At 45.8% G+C, this 21,824-nt stretch overlaps 1 protein-coding gene across 2 annotated transcripts in view; it reads left to right on the forward strand.

The window, feature by feature from the left end:
• The window catches only part of Cad96Ca (tyrosine kinase receptor Cad96Ca), a 124,928-nt gene extending 120,820 nt beyond the window's left edge, over positions 1-4,108 (forward strand). For both annotated transcript variants that reach the window (XM_065451164.2, XM_065451165.2), the window contains 4 exons: positions 694-875; positions 1,348-1,470; positions 1,628-1,739; positions 1,839-4,108. In XM_065451164.2, the coding sequence (XP_065307236.1) occupies positions 694-875; positions 1,348-1,470; positions 1,628-1,739; positions 1,839-2,110 (689 nt within the window). In that variant the 3' untranslated portion in view covers positions 2,111-4,108. The remainder of the gene's footprint in view (positions 1-693; positions 876-1,347; positions 1,471-1,627; positions 1,740-1,838) is intronic.
• Positions 4,109-21,824: the final 17,716 nt, after the last annotated feature.

Raw genomic sequence — 21,824 nt, forward strand, 5'->3', positions numbered from 1 at the left:
ACCTGTCGCAGCGACTCAGATGTTTGCTTTTCTGCCGCATTCCCAGATCCCAGAATGCAAGAATGCCTACATACTTAGGTGGAGATGCATGGCAATGTAGGGCCGATGGCAAGCGTTAATCTGCAGCCTTCTAAAACTGCGTGTTTCATATCACACGTATTGCTTCAGGATGTTAAACACCTAAATTTATTCTGTTCGTTGTTGAATTAGTGTGCTGTGACGATGTTCTTGCATATATCTTGCCCATGAGTTTTCACATTTTCTTTATATATTGCGCGGTGGGACTTGTCCAGTGCACACAGTTGCTCTCATTTTAATAACGTTGCGCATGTTTATTTCACCTCGCGTTGGCCTTCGGTTTCTTGTAATGCACAGGAAAAAGACGTTGGAGAATTGTTCGCTGCAGTAGTTCTAGGCTCCTGCTGTTGACGGTTGGCCAAGTGATGGAATCAAACCTTTGTTCCTTTGCAGCCTGGCACCCTGTGGGATATTTTTGTAGACGCATTTTCCCACCAGCGTCAATGAGACAAACTTGCACATGAAACAGATACAGATGTCTTGTGAAAAGTGTATACACAGATCGCGTTGCCGAGAAATTACCTCTTCATAACTTCGTCACAAGGCAAATAACTGTTCGCCTTCTGTTCTAAGCAAAGCGCCTTCTGTTCTAATTTAGCAATTACTCTGTTCCAGACCCCTTATTCGTCATCATGGAGTTTGTACCTTTCGGTAAACTGCAAACGTACCTTCGTGAGAGCAGAGTTGAAAGGTCGTACGGAAATCTACACGGAAGTAGTAAGCACCTCACGTCACGGGATCTGACATCTTTCGCGTACCAAGTAGCCAAGGGAATGGAATACCTTTCATCCAAAGGGGTAAGCACGCTGCATGATATAATTCCGCTACTACTCGCTCTGTCTGACTAGGCTTGGGCAGGTGAATGAACGTTGCACGAGAGGTCGTTTAACGTTACATATGGTGTGAATAATGACAAGTTTGCCGTAAGCACTTTTAAGATATCTGAATCCAAACAAATATATTTTCCCTCAGAAAATTTCCAAGGTAGACATAGAAAAATAAGTGATAATCATTCTTAATGTTTTATATTTCTCCTTCAAGTTTGAAGTGTGATGTCATTTATTGCAAAAAAATAAATAAATAAAAGAAATACACTCTCGAGCATTGCTACAAAAGCTTAGGCTCTAGCATGGAGGATTAGGCTCTAGCTCTAGCATGATTTACTTGCGAATAGAAACATAAAAATTAGCATAAGAATAGACATAACATTATCTGCTTTCGATTTGCCTATGCGGTATTTTCATTTTTCATCAAATGTCTTTTGTTTAGATTATACACAGAGATCTGGCCGCGAGAAACATCCTTGTCGGAGAAAACAAAACCTGCAAAGTTGCTGATTTTGGATTTGCTAGGGACGTCATCACTAGCCATGTTTATGAAAGAAAATCAGAGGTAAGTGCACTTGCCCTTTGCAGGGACATTTAGTTGGACGTTAAGGCGCTCACTGCTTATTGCATCACTAGATGCGTCATTGAGAAGGCGATTTATTTCTGTGTTGCCGCCATTTTTGTGCGTGTGGCATTTTTGTGATAGAACATCTGTGTTGCAGGGGCGCTTGCCAATACGGTGGATGGCACCGGAATCGCTTTATGACAACATCTTCACCACCAAGACTGACGTCTGGTCTTTCGGAATACTCATGTGGGAGATCGTCACACTCGGTAAGAAAACATTATTCCCTGCACTCACTCAGTCATGTGATGCGTGCTCTTTGCTGGTGCTGTGTCCTAAAGGCGTTACCCACTTGGCTTTCTTGCCAGGCTCTACACCATACCCTGGACTGGCTGCTGCCGAGGTGATGCGACGCGTCCGCGATGGCTACCGCCTTGAAAAGCCTGAGCACTGCAAGCGAGAAATGTACAACATAATGTACTATTGCTGGGACCCGGACCCCAACGAGCGACCTTCGTTCACCGAACTCACTTGCCTCCTTGACAAGCTCCTCGTTAGCGAGAACGACTACATTGAACTGGATCGTTTCCCCGATCACTCGTACTACAACATCACGAACCTCTCCGGTGAAAAGCTTTAATCGTGTCATTGCAAGCCGGCGGGGCGGCTCGCTGGTCGCCCGAGGACGTGCGCCGTTGGCGGAGCGGACAGAGAGAAGGGGAAGAAAAGAAGCAGACGACAGCAACGGTGACGAAAATCGGCGCTCGCGCGGCCGATTACGTTCTCAGTGTTCATCACGCTGTAACTGCTTCCTGATACTTGGACTGTGGTATCTGCGTTGCCGTGCCGGCGCGCGGCAGCTTCAGGAGAAGACACGGCTCAGCACTTCCAACCAGAACACTTGTATAATGCGTGTGGTCTTCTTTTTTTTGTGCGTCCGGAATGGTCGAATGTTTTCAAGCGCCTGGAACCGTCAGTGGCGTCAACTGAGAAGTGCGCTGTGAAATGAGGATCTTTGGTGCGTTACGATGGCCAGCTCGATCATCCGTAGAACTGTACCACCAGAGTGCTCTGGGATGATACTCCGGTGTGGGTCTGGTACGATGCGAATGTCCTGGATAGACCGCCAAAGAACTCTGTGCAGAGACAATACGAAACACGAGCCACCGCGGAGCTAGGTGGCTTGCAGTAACTTGTGGCGTTGACAGGGACCAGCCTGAAATTACGAACCATATGTGTGCATGAGGGTTATGCATGCCCTTGCTCATCACTCATCTCAGGGGATGCACTGCTGCGCTTGCCGTGCCTTGGGGGTCATAAAGAATGCGCTTTTCAGGTGCCGGTAGCCTACAATGAGAGCTTGAGAGGCTTGCGCTCCGTTTGTTGTTCAGGCACGAGGCGCAAGTTCTCGTTGCTTTTGTTGGATATGCCTGGAACTTGTAGCAGCTGCAGTGCACTTGTATTTTAATGTATCATAAGAGAAAGTTATTTTTTATTTCGTTTATGCAAGCACATTCTCCACTTGCGTCTTTAGTGTCTCATCTCACTGACACTGTTCTATAAAAATAAAGCTAGCTGTCACGACACGTGAGTTTATTGCACGAACGTGGCGCATCAGTTAAAACCGGGTCAGCGGCCATTCAGCCTCGCAAGGAAAGAAAAGTTCATGGTTAGGAGCAAGTCATGATTGCAACGGCTCGACAATACAGCACAAGATATATGTTTTGAGCTATTCCAGTCATGAGTCAGTACAACTCGCTAGATTAGTAATTAGGAGAACGTGTTCCCTGTACGCGAAAAGCTGATGAAGGACAACGTAATTGCACGTAGACATGTTGCACTCTGCGTTTCACTGCCTAAGGTCCTCCTGCTGGAGGCCACTCTCATCTGCGACGCTCATTGTCCAGAACTTGAGAGATAGTAAAAATTAGTCTTGATCCAAATTTTTGTACAAATCCTTGAAAAACTCATAGAACATCCCTGATTCATGAATTAGCTCCTCAGATTGTTCTACAAGCATGCCCTGATTAGCTGAAACACGCACATGCACACAGAAAGACAGACGCGAACGCACACTTTACAGTCTATTCACATACATAAAAACATACATATTTTGATGCGAAAGATACGTTACCAAATTTACTTTAGAAATCCTTTTTCTTTTTTCAAACATGACGAGACAGTTGTAAAACAGCGTACCTTCTACAAACACACATGAAAAGAGAACAATGACAACAAACGTAAGTGTACATTAAGCGCCTCACCTACATGCACGCTTGAAAGAAAGCTAGTTTGGCAGAGTAAATCGATACCTTTATTCGAGGGCACTGAATAAACGGGTTCGTTGTTTCGCTTAGTTTATGTTTGTGTTCAGAGAAATAAATTAATATGAATGTAGGTCTTAAGACAGCATTGAAACAAAAGAAAGCATTGAATTTTGCACATATTTATGAGAGATGCGAAATATAGATTGCATGCTGGAATGACTCCATTTCATCTTTTGTACAGTAGTAACGAGATTATATGCTCTTACATATGCGCTTTACTTATATTGTAGTGATGTGTTGAATGTATTACAAAAATGATTAATTATTTGTCAACACAAATCGCAAATAAATTACTATGTACAAGAAATCAATTCCTTTTTATGCTGGTTTTGCCTCTTCGTGACTCTTCATTTTGCTTTGAGCCGAATTCTAGCTGGCACGTTGTAACAAATTGGAAAATAAAATTAAACTTCTTACCCAGCAGGCGCCAACGGAAATGGCGCATAGGGGGCTTTCCCATTGGTAGGTGAACTGGATTGTGAAAAGTGCAACTGGCACTGCCAAGAACAGAACTGCGCCATCCCTGCACTGCGCCATGCATGTGTACCCTTTTTTCAGATATCTACCTGGCCTTGGCCGCTCAGATGTCAACATGGATGCCCAGGGCAGTCAAGTCCTGTGTTTTGGGGGAGCATTGCGACAGCATAATACACTGCACACGTTTTCATTGACCTCACTGCGTGTACGCGAACAGTTTTTTTTTAACATCCTTGTTCTGCCTCTATCTTTTCTCCCCTTTGGCCTTGCCGCAATGCGGAGTATCCAACCGTGCAGTTGTTCTGGTTAGCTTCTGTGTTTTCTGTCTCCTATTTCTTTCTCCCTCCATCGGGCACCGCAGAAAATACGGTGTATGCACATTTGCGGTTTTAAAATATTTCTCATTCGTACGCTGAAGTTATACAAATTATAAACTAGCTGCAGAGCTTCTACATTTCGTTCTTGTATTCTCAAGACACTAGATTCTTCGAGCTCGGCTCGGCGGTACTCCTTTGTGAAGGGAATCGATCTCCCACAAGTACCATGGTTGCAACCTAACGCCTGTGGCAATGAGAAATGCGAATGACATGTGCACAGGAGTGTCTGCGCACCAGCACACATAGTCCAGCGGGCAGTTTCGTCAGTACAAGCGCGGATGTCAACTCTCGGCCTCTCAGCATTGGCATAGAAGTCGTCGATCGATCTTTTCCCTGGCATCAGCTGAAGAGCTACGAGGTCGAATCTGAATATGGAGGCTATGCAAGGGTTGTCTGTCTTAAAGCGGATGGTTTCCGCAAAAGATTGCGCTGGCGCCGTCTCAGACGCACTCGTATAACACATAGAGATAATACTTTGTAACTACTGCAAACTTCGAAATCGCAATTTCAACGTTCAGGTTTGAGCAGTACCAAGTGGCTCGCGTTTGCCGAATTGAGCAGCTTATTTCCAAGGGGCGCAGCACGGCGAGGAGGATATGCAAATCTTATGCAGCAATATAATTTTCCATCCATGGGTTATTTGATCAACAGAACCCAGAATATCTGAGTATTTGACTGCCATTTGCAGCAACGTTTGCACACTGAAAAACGCCAAATTGATAACCTCGTATACACTCTAAGGCATACAATTAATAATAATAATAATAATAATAATCATGCCAACATAATCATCATCATCATCTTATTTTACGTCCACTGCAGAAGAAGGCCTCTCCCTGCTATCTCCAATTACCCCTGTCCTGCGCTAACCGATTCCAATTAGCGCCTGCGAAGTTCTTAATTTCATTATCCCACGTAGTCTTTTGCCGTCCTCAATAGCGCTTCTCTTCTCTTGGCATCCATTCTGTAACTCTAGTGGTCCACCGGTTATCTAACCTACGCATTACATGACCTGCCCGGGTCCATTTTCCCCTCTTAGTCAATTAGAATATCGGCTACGTCCGTTTGCTCTCCGATTCACACCGCTCTCTTCCTGTCTCTTAACGTTACACCTAACATTCTTCGTTCCATCGCTCTTTCCGCGGTCCTTAACTTGTTTTCGAGCTTCTTTGTAAGTCTCCAAATTTCTGCCCCATATGTTAGCACCGGTAGAAGGCATTGATTGTACACCTTCGTTTTCAATGATAATGGTAAGCTTCCAGTCAGGATCTGACAATGCCTGCCGTATGCGCTCCAACCCATTTTATTCTTCTGTATATTTCCTTCTCCCAATCAGGGTCCCCTGTGAGTAATTGACCTAAGTAAACGTACCCCTTCACAGACTCTAGAGGCTGGCTGGCGATCCTGAAATCTTGTTCCCTTGCACGGCTAGTGATCATTACCTTTGTAATTTGGATATTAATATTCAACCCTACTCTTACACTCTCTCTGTCAAAGTCCCCAATCATTCATCGTAACTCGTCCCCAGTGTTGCTGAACAGGACAATGCCATCTGTAAATCGAAGGTTGCTGAGATATTCAGCCATTGATCCTCACTCCTAAACCTTCCCAGTTTAATAGCTTGAATACTTCTTCAAAGCACGCAGTGAATAGCATTGAAGAGATTGCGTATCCTTGTCTGACCCTTCTTTATAGGTATCTTCCTACTTGAGGAGAATTAAGGTAGCTGAGGAATCTCTGTAGATATGGTCCAAGATATTTACGTAAGCATCCTGTACTCCTTGGTTACGTAATGCATGTATGACTGCTGGTATCTCTACAGAATCAAATGCATTTTCATAGTCTATGAAAGCCATATAGAAAGGCTGATTGTATTCTGCGGATTTCTCGAGTACCTGATTGATAACATGGATGTGATCCATCCTAGAGTATCCCTTCCTGAAACCAGCCTGTTCCCTTCGTGGACTGAATTCCACTGTTGCCCTTATTCTATTGGAGAATTTCTTGGTGAATATTTTATATAGTACTGGAAGTAAACTAATGGGCCTATAATTGTTCAATTTTTTAACGTCTCCCTTTTTCTGGATTATTATAATGTCGGCATCATTCCAGTTCTTTGGGACCCTTGAAGTCGTGAGACAGTTCGTATAAAGGGTCGCCAGTTTTTCAAGCATTATGTCTCCTCCATCTTTGATTAAATCGACTGGTATTCCATCTTCTCCTGCCGCTTTTTCGCGTTTCATGTCTTGCAAGGCCCTTCTAACCTCATCGTTAGTTATAGAAGGAGCCTCTGTAACCTGTTCATTACTACTTCGAATGGAGGTATCGTGGCTGCTGTGGGTACTGTAGAGGTCAGTATAGAATTCTTCTGCGGCTTTTACTATATTTTCGAGGTTCCTGATGATATTAGCCTGCTTATCTCTCAGTGCATACATCTTGGCTTGTCTTATGCCAAGTTTCCTTCTCATTGATTTCATACTCCGTCCATTTTTTACTGCTTCCGCACTATTTCTCACGTTATAATTTCGAATGTCGCTTATTTCTTCTTGTTGGTCAGTTTTGACAGCTCTGCGAATTCTATCTGATATCTTGAATTAGACACTTTTATTCTTTTTAGTTGATTAGGTCCTTTCTTACTCGAGAGAGCTTACCTCGAGGCACCAAGGCACCAAGGCAACCTACTGGTTGCCTTGGTGCCTTACTCTCCATTTTAGTTAGTGCTACAGAAGCTTGCCTAGTTACGGCTTCATTCATTACCTCTATGTCATCTTCATCTCTCTGCACTAAGGCTGCATATTTGTTTGCAAGTACCAGTCTGAATTTGTCTGCTTTTAGCCTTACTGCGTTTAGGTTGTTCTGTTTCTTTCTGACTAATTTTACTCTTCCTCTCTTCAAATTTAGGTGAATCCTAGACCTCACTAACCTATGGTTACTGCAGTTTACCCTTCCTAACATTTCTACATCCTGAACTATGCTGGGATCGGCAGAAAGTATGAAATCAATTTCGTTTATTGTTTCACCATTAGGGCTTTTTCATTTCCACTTTCTCTTGTTACGCTTCCTGAAAAAGGTGTTCCTGATTCGCAGCTTTTTCCTTTCCGTGAATTCTACCAATATCTCTCCTTGAGTGTTCCTAAAATCGACGCCGTAGTTGCCAATTGCTTGTTCACCAGCCTGCTGTTTCCCCACTTTTGCATTGAAGTCGCCCATTACTACAGTATACAGAGTTTGTACTTTTCTCATCGCTAATTTAACATCTTCATAAAACTGATTTATGTCATCGTCATCATGACTGTAGGTTGGAGCGTAGGCTTGTACTACCTTTAATTTATACTTCTTATTAAATTTTATTACGACTACTGCTATCATCTCGTTAATGCGGTAGAATTCGTCAATGTTGCCCGCTGTGTCCTTATGGATTAGGAATCCCTGCTCCATATTGCTTCTTGAAGTCCTCTATAGCAGGGGACGTGGCCATTCGTCAGCACTGTATAAGCCTCGCCAGTTCTTCTAATCTCACTAAGGCCGATAATATCCCAAACAATGTCTGATAGTTCCTCAGAGTCCTGCTAGGTAAGCTTTACAATTAAGCATTTGCAAATTTACAAATTCTTCAATTTTGCTCAATCGCCCTCGCGTGGTAGAGAAGTCTTAATAGCTGTGAGGATTCACTTCATCGAATCACGTTAACAAGTGAACGTTTCGAAGAAGCCGGCAACACATTTGTTGCTTACAATTATAATATAATAATAAGTAAAGCAATCAACCAATCGAGCACAATGACTTAGTGCAAACGGAAAATGTGTAAGCTTTGGTATCACGGTCGGCGCTTTCAAGTGTCAGCCTTGTGTCGTATTCATCCTTACAGTGCATGTGTATAATTTTCCCTTCATTCATCCTACCCAGGGGTTCACCGAATTTCAACGTCGCGCTAGTTGCGATGCTGCGTTACCAAAGTTTTGCAGCCCACGAAACAAAGACGGAATCAGAACCAAACACACGAACTGCGAATCGGAGTACAGCAAAACTAATTTTTCATTTTACGAAGCAAATCTGGCGGCAAGTTCGAGGAGGGTCCAACGCGCCGAGCGCACACTTGCGCACCCTTCTTTTCACAAGGCCACGCATTGCAAAGCCACATCTTGCATCGAACTTCCTGATTGGCTGTAAACGATCCAGAAAACTTCCAGGACTTTAAAATCAAGGGTAAGGGGCGGCATGAGCACTATAAGAGACGACAGACTATGGCAGCTTATGAGAGGGTCGTAACTATGTAATATCCTGCCGTAACACGTGAATAAACGTTTACCAGCTTTTACCCCGACCAAGTTTACCAGCTTAAAGCGTCCCTTCAGCTTATTGCGTTGCATCGACACGAAGAAATGATGACCTCCGAAACACGGCTTGACATAGAGAGGTCGAGGCGCCCTGGAATCCCTACCTTCAGAACAGGGTTCACACGGGAGCGCAGTGCGTGTTTTCGCTGTTGAGTCTGATAATTGACTCTTGTGACCGGCTGCCTAGTTCAGCAACCGCGCTTTTCTATGCTATATAGCATGGAGGGATCCTAGGCGGCGTGCGCCCACAGATGTGAAAGGAGGTTCAGTAGAAAAATAGGGCGTAAAATCAGTTCATATGGCGCGCTTGGATGTGGTAAGGCATGAAACCCCGAGACGAGAATTTGGTTCGTTTTTGTCTGCACGCGTCGTTAGGAGACATGCGAATAAACCGCAGATCCTGCTTAGCGCGGTCGTTGAGGTATATAGCGCTCTCGAGGAAACTTGGAAAATCAATCGTCACGCGTTTGGAGGCCGCGGTTTCGCCAAAGTGTCCGAATTCGAGATCGCGTGCGAGTGACAAATCCCTTTCGCTGGCAAGTCTTGCAAGCGATATCGACAACTACGTATCTTAGCTCCTGATGTGCTGGAGCCAGAAAAGACTGCTGACGATTGCAGCCTTTGGTTGTCGTTTATTGTTTGGTTTTTGTTTAATACACCGTAGTACATAACGCACACAGGGCTTTATCGTTTAATACGCGCAGTGCTCATGAAACCAATGAGTTTATCGCAGCACATACTGACGCTTTAGGCGTGTATGTTCCTCTCTTCCTGTGCTCCGCTACTATAGCCACTTGTGTGTTATGATGCGGACTTCATTCGGTTTGGAAACCGCCCTGAGAGACATTTGAATGGAGAGAAGAGCACATTCATAGGTTGAACGGTGAAAAAGAAAATAATAAACGTTATGCAGTCTCACAATTATAGAGGGCAGTGAGGGTAGGCAAACAAAGCTTCGATGTATCTAGAACGCATCACGTTTAAGCGTGGGAAGTCTAATTTCGATCGCATTGTATATGCTCGTAGGAGTTCTGTCGATGCCTTGGGCCAAGAAAAAAACAATGCGGGATGAAGAACTTCACTAGAGCTGAAATTTGGGCTAGTTAATTATTGATGATAATCAAATAATAGCGCGTAAAACGCAAGGGACGACCGTGGAAGAGATAAACGACGCTGTGTCTCTGTACTAACGTTCGTCTCGTACCTTTACGCGCTGCTATTTGACGATCGGAATAAAGAAAAAGAGGGAAGCTGCGCTAGCGAGAGGCGTCATGGAGCCCCCTTTAGGTTCCCTTATACAATGCCCTTAATGTGGTGCTAAACGAATAAACGTCCTTGTATTCGTCTAAATGCAGGCTTTGATTCGTGAAATTTATTCTACCTCACATTCCTTAACAGATCCCCTCCCTGGAGCCAAACAGTCTCGCGCACCAAAGTATAGTAAGTGGTAAGCGCTTAGCGAAAGCCGACAGCACCTTTATAAGCCCTTGTTCGAGTCAGACATCGAGTTCTTAAGAGAAAAGTATACTGTGCTGCTCTTTTTTTAAAAAGTATTTTCGTCCACAGAAAGGTCGCACAGAAGGCGGTGCCGGACATCTGCACAGTGGCTGTAGGGTCGCTGCTATTTTGTTCCTCCTGCCGACTTCAACTTAAGACTATAATTTGAGCAGTGAAGAACTTGGCGCGAAAAGGCATGCCTATGTACGATGATTATTCAACCAACCAAAATGTACGCTTCAGAATTCTCGAAGAGAATAAAAATTCGAGTGCATTAGCGCAAGCTCTTGGGCCAGTTGGTGCATGATGAACTTGAAAAAAATGGGGGTACCAGCGAAACACAAAGGACGCGCACACAAGGAAAAGGCGTTAGACACGGACGGACGCTGGCTACCAGCGTCCGCCCGTGTCTAGCGCGTTTTCCTTGTGTGCGCGGCCTTTGTGTTTCACTGGTGCCCCACTTTTTTTCAAGTTAAACATTCGAGTGGCGCCTGAGTTCCATTACTCGACCCCCGCCCTTATTTAGAATGCGGGGACACCTTCAAGCGAAACAGTGCATCGCATACACATAGCGGATTCTCTTGTTTATGGTGCTGGTCTTGCGAGCATCGATTTGGGGAGAAGACATGTCGACGGCGCAGGCGTGCCGTGTGCGAAGAGAGCACGGCTCGCAGGTCCCGGCGGCGGTGCGTGACGCCGCGGAGATGCCGTGCACGCCGTCGTGAGACGCGGTGCAGTAGACGGACGACCATCCATTCCGCGAGAGATTCACCCCCTCCTTTCATACCGAGTTTCTTCTTTTTTACTTCTTTGAAAACAGGGTTGCGAGGAGGGAGTGAGTGTGGATAAGCACAAATTGACATGCTTGCGTGATATATTGCTCGCGAATGTCAGCGAAGGGGTCGCAATGACGGGGTATCATTTAATATCAGGATTAAATGCAGTGAACGTATTCAATATCAATGATGATCGTATTGATGGGCGTACTTAAGATGGGGGATTTCGTAGCGCTAACAATGACGTTAGTGTTGTTACGACTTGTGAAATGAGACTGGTAGGAACTGTAAAAAAAGAACCGCTCTTGCATCTTGAAGAATGGCAGCATAGTCTGGCAGATGAAATGGCGTGAGGTAAAAAAAAAAGGAACTAACTGTAGTCCGCTTCATTTTACCTTCCTGAGCTCAAATTTCAGCCAGTGGCGAATACAGTTCCGTCGCAGCTCTTGACAAGTTGGTGGAATACTTGCACATCATAAAATACTTGTTAGTTGTTAATTAAACGTGGACAAAAGTTTGTCACATACGCTGCTAGGTTCATATTAAATTTAATTGTTAAAGCTGACGAAAAACGTGGTAATATTAAGGGAAAGATAGGGACGGGGAGCGAAAGCAAGAACCCTCCTTCGTTGTTGCTAAGTTGTTGCTGTCTGCTACCATAGAAATAGCAGACGTAGAAGTCGACGCCTCTTAGACGCCAATCGAACTTTGAATTCAGCGAACAATTAAGAACGCCACCATATTGACAGAAGAAATTTATTATAGTCTTATTTTAGTAACTAATGCAACAACAAAAACTACTACAACAATTAGCATCATGTGCCGCAAAGCCTTTACTAAATTTCCTGACAAGTATATTAAGTGGCAACAATATTTCTACAAGATTTCTCCGAGAGAAAAAAAGGCCGGGGACAAAAAGCTGCCTTGGAGCAGCTCGACGGGGTCCGCGGCCCATTTACAAGATGGCAGCAGCGAAGGGAAAACAGTACAATGTGACATACATCATGAATCAAGGAACCATACACAATGCAGAATCACAATTGAACTTAATGTAAGACAAAGTAAAATTCAAATGTACAATGCACTGAGAAGTAACAAATAAGACAACAACTGACAACAACAACTGACAATAATGTGAAGTAACAGACGATGAAGCCAGAGGAAGCGTAGGGGAAGTTAATTGTTATGTTTAATTGAAATGTAGAAATACAGAAAACGATAACCGCAGGTGGTGGATGCCATCGCCGCCATACTAGCGTGGTGGTCGTCGTCTTCTTGCTGCTGTTGTGGCGCACACGCTCGCGTCGCACAAAATTGCCTGGCATACACAAAAACGCGTTGGTCCATTTGGTAACGCTTTGCAGAACCCCAAACGATGCTGGATAGCTAGCTGCCTGCAATATGTTTCGCAGAACATTGATCCCACATTGCGTTGAACCTGCATATTTGTTTTTGTTTTCACACTACGGGTGTCATTAATAAAGGCAAGCATACAAATTTTGTTTTTAACAAGATGACCTGAGACACGCGGTGGTCTTCTTTAACTGGAATAATTGGTGAGCCAGACATTGATTTCTCGGGAAGCCACAGTGTTCAACAAGATAATATTTAATCTGAATGCTTGGATTAACTTTTCACTGTCACTCCGGAACAAGTTCCGATTGCGAAAATGAAGCCACTGAGTGGCGAGGTCACGTCAGATTCCATGACATCCAGAAAAACGTGCAGGTTTCGAGATAACCGCTACAAAATGAGTGCACCTTTGTGGTTGATAAAGTTTTGGTAACTGGCAGATTTCAAATTTACCACCAAAATTAACGCGTCGAAACGCACATCAATTTACTTTAGTGAGTTTATATTTACGCCTTGCCAATTTTTTTTAAAAAACAAGGCCAGCGAAGGCAGACAACCAATGGTAAAGCGAACTTCCGACCGAACAGCTTTGTAAATATGGGCCCTAATTCACTGCAGCGTGAATGTCGGCGCAGCGAAACTGATGCAAACTTTGTTGGCGGCGTATTTGCGTCCGAGCTAAGAGCAACCCGTTTTTCCCACTTGAAAATTAAGTCTTCCGCCTAGCGCTGGCGCTGGACAGCAAGAGCAACACCAATTCATCTGATAACACCCTCCAGATACACAATTTAACTTCACAAATCCGACTGCACTTGGAAATTGAAGAATTTAAAAAATGTATAAATCAAGATTGTCTGCAAGTTCTAGGTGAGCAGGTGCTTGAATAGTTTGAGGTGAGATCACTGCCGAATTGTAACAGTCTTCCGCCGTATACATATATGGTCTGGGCAAAACATAAACTAAAATACTGCATGCAGATATTGTGTTAGGAGCCGGCAACGTAAATATACTCAAGAATATGGGATTAACCGATTCGCAGAAATCGGTTTTCTACAGTCTCTTCAACTAATAGTAGGCTCTTTAAAGATTTCGATAAGAACTATCATTTGGCTTCACTTTAGTGCCTTAAATGTATACGGGAAAGTTGTGTAGGCAGGTGCAGTTCACACAAATGGATGTCTGCGATATGATTGCGTTTCGCGCCATGATGCGTTCATAGAGCTCATATTCACAAGTCATCACGAAATCAGGCGAATAATACTCCCGAGTGTGATTTGCCTTTTCCCTTACATAATAGGCCAGCATGCTATAAACTTCAACAATAAAGATTTTTCATCCATCTTTCCATCCATCTAATTACTAGTACTACCTTATATTTATTTAGTGTATGTTTATTACTAGTACTTGGAGAACTCATTCCGGATGCTGGTCTTTTGTTTGTTTATTATTTACCTATAGTGTAACTTGCCCTTTTCATGTTCGCGGTCTCGATTACAATCAGACGTAGGTACTCTCGGTGTATAGAGACGTAAAACGCTGGATATGAGTATGCTTCACTTACACTGTGGCTTCACCCCATAAGTAATCTTATAGTGGAGAAGCCAGCTTTGTCGAGCACTTTCTAGCGAGGACACGCACGCACGGTCGCTGTGATGCAAATGCACACTTTCGACTGCCTTTTCGACGAACACCGTTATTTCGAAATGACCCGTATAACGAAAAGGTAAGCTTGGCCTCGCGACACTCCTTTGCATGTAGTTCGAGCGCTGAGACAAACGAAAGATTTACAACGAACTTGTTCTTTTAACGAAATAATAATGTGTCCGCGATCATACTTTGTTCCTCTGTAACAGTCATACGTGAAAAGAATCCACATTTCATTTATTGTCACCTTGAGCCAGGAGACCTGAGGGATCCAAGGCTCTCAATTTTTAGTAACGACTGTAGGAACACAGACTGAATCCAAAGAAAGCACAAAGTCAATTAACTGTTTTGTTTTTTATTGTTAATTGAATAATTAGTTACGGATAAGGGTTAACACTGCAATACACATTGTTGTAAAGAAACGAAGTTTATCACAAATCTTAAATTGTTCAACAGCAACGTCACTAGACTCCAGTGACTCATCTTTTTCACTTAATGACAGGAAACAGCAGTTATGAGCTCCCGGATAATCCTACGTGACTTTATATTTTAACAGCGGAGCTCTGCTAAGTCGAGCCTTCGCCGCCCGGCGTCCGGTGTCACGCAGGAGCGCAGGTTCCGAAGCTCACCTCCAGAGGGCACGCCGAGGGTGGGAGAGAGGCCTCGCCTGGATGGGAGCGGACCAATCAGAGCGCGCGCCGGGGGAGGTGGAGAGGGGTATAGGAGCAGGTGTTTCGCCGGCGCACACCCTTTCGCCCCATGGATTCTGGTCGGCGCGATTGGCAGTGCTGACGTCGCGCAAATCACGAGCTTTGAGAGCGAGAAGCTCGAGCAAAGTGCCAGCGGAGGGAAGCCACTACCGCCAAGGATCGATAACGGGAACCGCAAGCCAAGCGCGGCTGGAGCAAGCCAACCCCTACTTTCAAGAGAAGGCAACCCAAGCCAAGCGCTAGCAGGGGCAAGCTAACCCCCAGCTTCGAAAGTAGGAGGCCGAGCAGAGACGTCGACAAAGAGAGATTCCTCCCACGAAGGGTGCCAATGGACGGTTCAAGAGAGAATTTCTCGACCGTGGGTGCGGCCACAGGTGCAAAGTGTGTGATAGACTGTGGTAGACTGTGATAGTGACTGCGCAAGGGATAGACTGTGTAGACTGTGACTGTGATAGACTCCGCGATCCGAAACCGAAGCTCGAATATAGGAAAACAACGACGACGAGACAAAAGACTTTCATGAAAATCGCGCTTTCACAGCTTTCACTCCGTGGAACTGGCTTTACTTTTTTCTATGGCTATTTAAGCACTGCAGGCACCATGTGTGTGACGCTGAATCACTACGTTTGTGGCGTCAGATCACTGGCGGGGCTAATGACACCTCCTGGGAGAGGATGGCACTGACTTTTGTTCGAATTTTGAGCCGCTTTCGCGACGTTACATCGGTCTAATAATTTGTCAACGCTATCGCCCCGTGGGACCTAGGCACCATGCTTGTCATTTTGCAATACTCACGCGCTTCCCGACCCTAAGCGTGAATAACTAACGAAAGGATGAATATGGGCCCAAGGGCGCATGTACGTATATCACAAGCGCGTTCTTACGCTAGAACTGCTCGGGAGAACAGACGCCAGGCAATCATGATGTCCGACATATTATTAAGAAAGGCCAATGGTAAAAAAAGCTCACGAAATAAAAGCTTCGTGAATTTGGCCTCCTGTCTGTAGGCACGCGTGTGCAGAGGGAAAGGTAATGCGCCAATTGGAGGCATTCACACAGACGCTCACACGAGCTATGGCCCCGCCATAAAACTCAAGTAATGGACTGAACGACTCTCGACCACTTGCGATGCAATTTGTGCCCCCTCCTCACGGAGTATTCATACTGCGCTCCAGAACTCGAGTAGAACTTGTTGCTGGGCGACTTGGTTGGGATCTAATGAATACATTGTTCCGCCAAAAAAGGAAAATAAAGACTTGGGAAGGAAGAGTACGAAACGACGTTACTAAATACGTTAGCAAGAGAAATTTTGGAGGCATATCACATAAAAGTAAGAGGCACGAGTTGTATTAGTGACACGTCTGTTTTTCTGTTTGAAAACGAGTTGCAAATGTTGAAAACGTCACTGTAATCGCTCTAGGCAACACTGATGTACGCATGCGTATTTGATCATTCTGCCTGCCCTGCTGTAAGAATAAAATCAGTTGAAGTCAGCGCTCATTCTGTCGTTTCGTACTCTTCCTTCCAAAGTCTTTATTTTCATTTTTTGGCGCAAGAATGTATTCATTAGCTCCAGAACTCGTCTGGCCTCTAATACGAGCCCTAGAATGGCCATAGGGTGCTATAACGTAAAACTATTCCAAACTTTTATCCTCCAATTCTGCAATCAGCCCTCCGCGATTGGTCAAATACTATTTTGGGACACCCCCACTTCACCTGTCTGTCATGCGACGTCACGAAAAACGCGATAGCTCCCCATCTGATATGACGTGTACATATTGATTATGCGTGATTCGACCGAGCAAAACAAAAATAGTTATTTCTGATTCGACGCCTTTTCTCCGTTAGCCCTCGGCTATTGGTGAAAAATTTTCGGGCGACACCCACTTCACCTGCCTGTCACGCGACGTCACAAAACCGCAAAAACTCACAGCTTCAAAATGACGTGTACGCCTTAAAGACTCATTAATATGCAGAACAAAACTTAATTTTCGTCTGATTAGCCGCAGGCTGCCCGGTTCCGAAAGGAATAGAAGATGGCTGCCGCCGATCGCTCAGACACTGCCTAGTCACACCTGCCGGAGAGCATCGGTTTATTTGCGTATAATAAAACTTTTTGCGGGGCCATGTAACGTTTTCGAGCACTTTCGGCACGTTTAGGACCTCGTTCTGCCAACTCTTCTTTGCTGAGGGTCAGTTTTAGCGTCATTATTAAGCTTCCGTTGCATGCCGCCGCGATTTCCGACCAGCCACCACAAACCAAGGGAAAGCGGACCAATCGCAGACGCCGGCACCACCCTCTTTATCCGGTTATCGATTTTCAGTGCAGTGGCTTGGCCCCATCGAATCCCTCTCCACTTGAGTGTGCTACTCGCCTCTTGTCAGCCAATTAGATAAGACAACCAGCTCAGTGTAGGCAATGCTATTCGTTTTTCAAGCAAACAAAAGTGACCTCCTATGAACGATGAGATCGTTTGATTGGTCTGTTCAGACAACCCTGCTGGTTACCGCCCGATGCTTGCGTCGGCGGTTACGCGAATTTGACATCAGGAGATTGGAATAAAAACATATTGGAATAGTTTTACGTTATAGGGCCCATAGTCTGGTGATGTCTGTGATGTCACAGAAAGCTGCGCCAGCCGCGGCGGCTGGGGAGTAGGATGCGAGTTCAAAAGCAGCCGCTGCACTTCCTGGTCAAGTGTTCGGGAGCACAGTTCGAAACGTTCCGGAAGTTAGTCTTTAAGGGTCTTTGTGGTATTCAGACTATAAGTTCTCGGCTTTGATGTAGGTATCCCTCTCATTGAATTGAATTCTGGGGTTTTACGTGCCAAAACCACGCTTTCATAATGAGGTACGGCGTAGTGGGGGACTCCGCATTAATTTTCACCACCAGGGGATCTTTAACGTGCCCTCAATGCACGGCACGCAGGTGTTTTTGCATTTTGCAGCGGCTATGGTGTTGCGCTGCTAAGCACGAGGCCGCGGGATCAGATCCCGGTCGCGGTGGCCGAATTTCGATGAGGATGAAATACAAAAGCGCCCTTGGACCCCATTCGACTCCAGGTGGTCAAAATTAATCCGGAGTCTCCTGCTACGGCGTGCCTCACAATCATATCGTGGCTTTGGCACGCAATACCACATAATTTAATTTACTTAATTAATTGGACGATGTCCAGAAAAGCACCCCTGGCCGCAGATTGCCTCTAAGGTACGGCGCACGAGCCCTTTATGCGCTCAGTCGCGCGAACAACCATTCGCAGCCATGACCGGGGTAGAGGAGGGGACGCGCGCTCTCCTACCCCACAGCGCTGTTAGTCAAGTGACATTGGGCGCGCATCAAGCCACCATCATTGTTGGTTCCCCTTCGCACGCTTTCCATAGCACCCACAGCATACGGCACGCGAGGCGCGATCATTGGACTTTAAAGGGAATATCACCGCGATGGCTATGGTGAGAAGTGGCCTAGAGTGTGTAAATAACTGCGATCGTAATAAAGGAACTGGGGTATGATTGGAGAAAGACGTGGACACACCTATCGCAGTGGGCACTGTACATGGAGCACCGCAGCGTGTTCCTAAGAATGAAAATAAAACAGCAGCGCGTGCTTTTACTTCATCATGTAGTTTCTTTATTTGTGGGTGTCGCTAGAAGCTGGAAGAGCCCGAGTAGTTCGCAAGACTCGCGCCTTTATAGCGTCCCGGACCCTTCCGTTCCCGCAAGTTACTCCTACATAGGGGGTATGCACATGACGTCATCGCTAGGAGCGCTAGCGGCGTCCGCGGAGGCCGCCATAACTTCGATCCCGAGTTCGCGCTACCTACACCGAGCAGGGCTGCGCCGCCATGTAGCTACCAATACGCCCGAACCGCCCAACGTCCTTTTCAAAGTGTCTTTCTGACTTGGCTATCGAGTGGTACGTCTTACGCCAACGATGTGCTTAGGCGCGTATGTGCGTAGGTTGAGTGAACCAGAAAAATCACGCTATAAAAACAAAGTGCGCTTGTGCGATTGTGTCGACCAGCTCGAACTCAAAGGTGATGAACTTCGGTGCGATGTCAGACTACTGCCTCGCGTGGACCTGGCAGACATCGAGGACTAACTTGTGAATGCAACGAGCTTCGTGACCCACGTGCAATTGAAAGCCTACGAGTCGATGGAAGGGTCACAATTATCTGACGAGCGATAGGGTGCAGCAGCCATGCGTCAAAGTGCTCGCGTAACACGATCGCTTTCATAACGGAATTTACTGCGTGTTGTCCGCTGGCGTAGTTAAAGGTAACGTTGCTCCGCTGAAAAAAAAAAGAAAAAACTAGAACTAAACACTATGATTCCACACAGCCTTTGTAATTTTTATGTTGCGTCAATTCTGCTCGTCTTGCCAAAACAGGGCCCGTAATCACAAAAAGTTCTGACGCTTAAAGCGTTCGTGCCAGCCAATGGTGATGTAGGACATATTATTAGCGAAGGCGATCAGCCAATGAAAAATAGCACTTACGAAAAAAATCTTTGTGAATTCGGCCCCAGAATTTTTTTTTTTTTGCCTCCCTGGTTCGTCAATCACAATCAATCAATGAAAAGCCACTTACACCATGGCGTCTCGTAAAAGAAGACGGCGAGGTGCTAGCTGCACACTGCACCTGCAAGGCAGGCCTGGCAGGGGCACGCTCGCACATATCTGCTGTGCTCTTTTACATGGAGGCTGTAGTGAAGAATAGAGATTAGTAAGGTATCGAGAAAAACCCAATCTGGGCAACATTCCTATCGCAGAGCTTCTTTCTTGCGTAATTGCTGCAGCCGAACACAGCACAGTCACCATGACAACGAAGCTCAGTTGACGCATGGCCACGGCGCATATTCTGTCCGGATACGCAAACATTGCACATGTTCATGTTCTGTGTGCTTGTTCAATAAACAAATACCAACAACAGCAAATAGCGCACGAACCACTGAAACGTCCGTGCTTAAATATCACCGACTGGATGTGTTCACAAGGCGAACGGTGGGCCCAAAGATAGGGATGAGACGTTCGCGCGAAAAAGACCGCTGGCATTTTTCCGGCGCTCCGCGACTGACACGACTGTTAACATGGCGCGGCTGGCCCGGCGACGCTGCCGGCACCTCGCGGATCGAGCTCAGTAGGTATCCCCTATGCAGGCTGTCCCAACTATCACGCACCAAGTCTTTAAAAAAAGAGCGATTACGCTACTCAAAGAATACCTGTGCGTATTGTTTCCAGCAGTGCATTAGCCGCCGGTAATTTTTTTCGCTACCTTTTCGCTAGGTAATTGTAATTATTTTCCAACTCGAGAATGCTGTACTAATTATCAAAGTATCAATGAGGCATTTGTAGGAAGAGCGAAGGGACATCTAATTGCGGTATCTTCAGCTACGTACTAATTGCGTACTAATTTTTTCTGGCTGATAAATAAACCCCGCGAATTATCAAAAATACGACGTAACTGTGCATCCACCCGCACCATAAAAGCGGCGCCCTCGAACAGGCTCACTCTGAGTTAGCCAGAACGAAATAAAGAAAACCATCGTGATCGACCTATTGTCTTACCTACCGTGCCCCGGCCGAAGGAACACGTCGCATACGGTGTCAGTTGGAAACAAGCTGTGATAGCCGTTGTCTTAGCTAGATACAGTGCACTGATGGTTCTTATTTTTACGCCTATCACCACAAAGGCGAATTGACAACGTCAGTGCAAGGGTTTTAATGTTCGTTTTGTCTCGTCCCATTCGCCATGTCTTTCTATATATAATGAGAAGGAGGCAAGCATGATCTTTGCTTTGGGAGCTGCAAATGGCAACAAGAGAAAGGTCGCAAAGATCTATCACTCATGGAAGTCTGGCGGTCGACAAAGCACATCGACGATCATCAGAAATGAGGAAAACGTGAGACAAACCGGCAGCTCCAAGAAACAGCGGCGGAATACTCCATTCCTAGGAGTACTCCAGTCCTAGCCTACGCACGGATATTCTAGAATTTATGGCCTCAAACCCTCATGCAAGCGCGCGGGAGGTGGCCGCCCAGGCACCAATTCCCAAGTCATCAGTTTGGAGGATTCAATGACTCGTCCCTTCACCCGTACCAACTTAACTTGCACCAATGCTTGGAAGACAGGGACCTGCAGAGTCGTCTAGATTTCTTGAACTGGATTCTCACAAAAATCAATGAGTCACTGGACATTTTGGGCAACGTTATGTGCACAGATGACGCCAATTTTTGCAGGAACGGCCAGGTAACTTTGCATAATGCACGCTATTGAAGTGACTCCAATCCACACTGCGTGTAAAGCGTACTCGGCACCAGTACCAGTGGTCGTTCATGTGTGGTGCGGAATTTACTCCGGTGCCATTGTGCCCATTTTCTTCGATCCCACACTGATTAGACAGCGTTACGTGCTTCAGGTAACGACAGCTGTGGCTTCAGGTGTGCCATAGGCTGTGGCCCCGGTGGTTGTGGCGGGGACTGTCGCTTTGGTAGCGCGGACCTAGCTTCAGTGTTGGTGTTGCGTGGCACGACCTTAGATTCGACTCCGCCAGGCCTATGGGGCAGTGGAGGAGGAGTTGTCGGATGTAGCGCGCTCTTAACGGAGGCATCTGCGTTCTTTGAAGGCGGACGGCGTCGGGAGCGTCGCTTTCTAAGGGCCGCAACAGCTTCCCGACGAGACGAACGATCTCTCGCCATCTGCTTCTAGACCTCCCTTTCCTTCTTCATTTTGGGACAGTCATTTGAGGTAGCATCATGGGACCCAATGCAATTGGGGCATTTGAGAACCGTGGCTACACAGGAATCGGCAGCGTGGGGCTCTGCGCAGAGCGAGCAAGCTCTCGTGTTCTCGCACACAGC

This window comes from Dermacentor albipictus, chromosome 1 (genome assembly GCF_038994185.2).
Source record: "Dermacentor albipictus isolate Rhodes 1998 colony chromosome 1, USDA_Dalb.pri_finalv2, whole genome shotgun sequence".
Classification (NCBI taxonomy): domain Eukaryota; kingdom Metazoa; phylum Arthropoda; class Arachnida; order Ixodida; family Ixodidae; genus Dermacentor; species Dermacentor albipictus.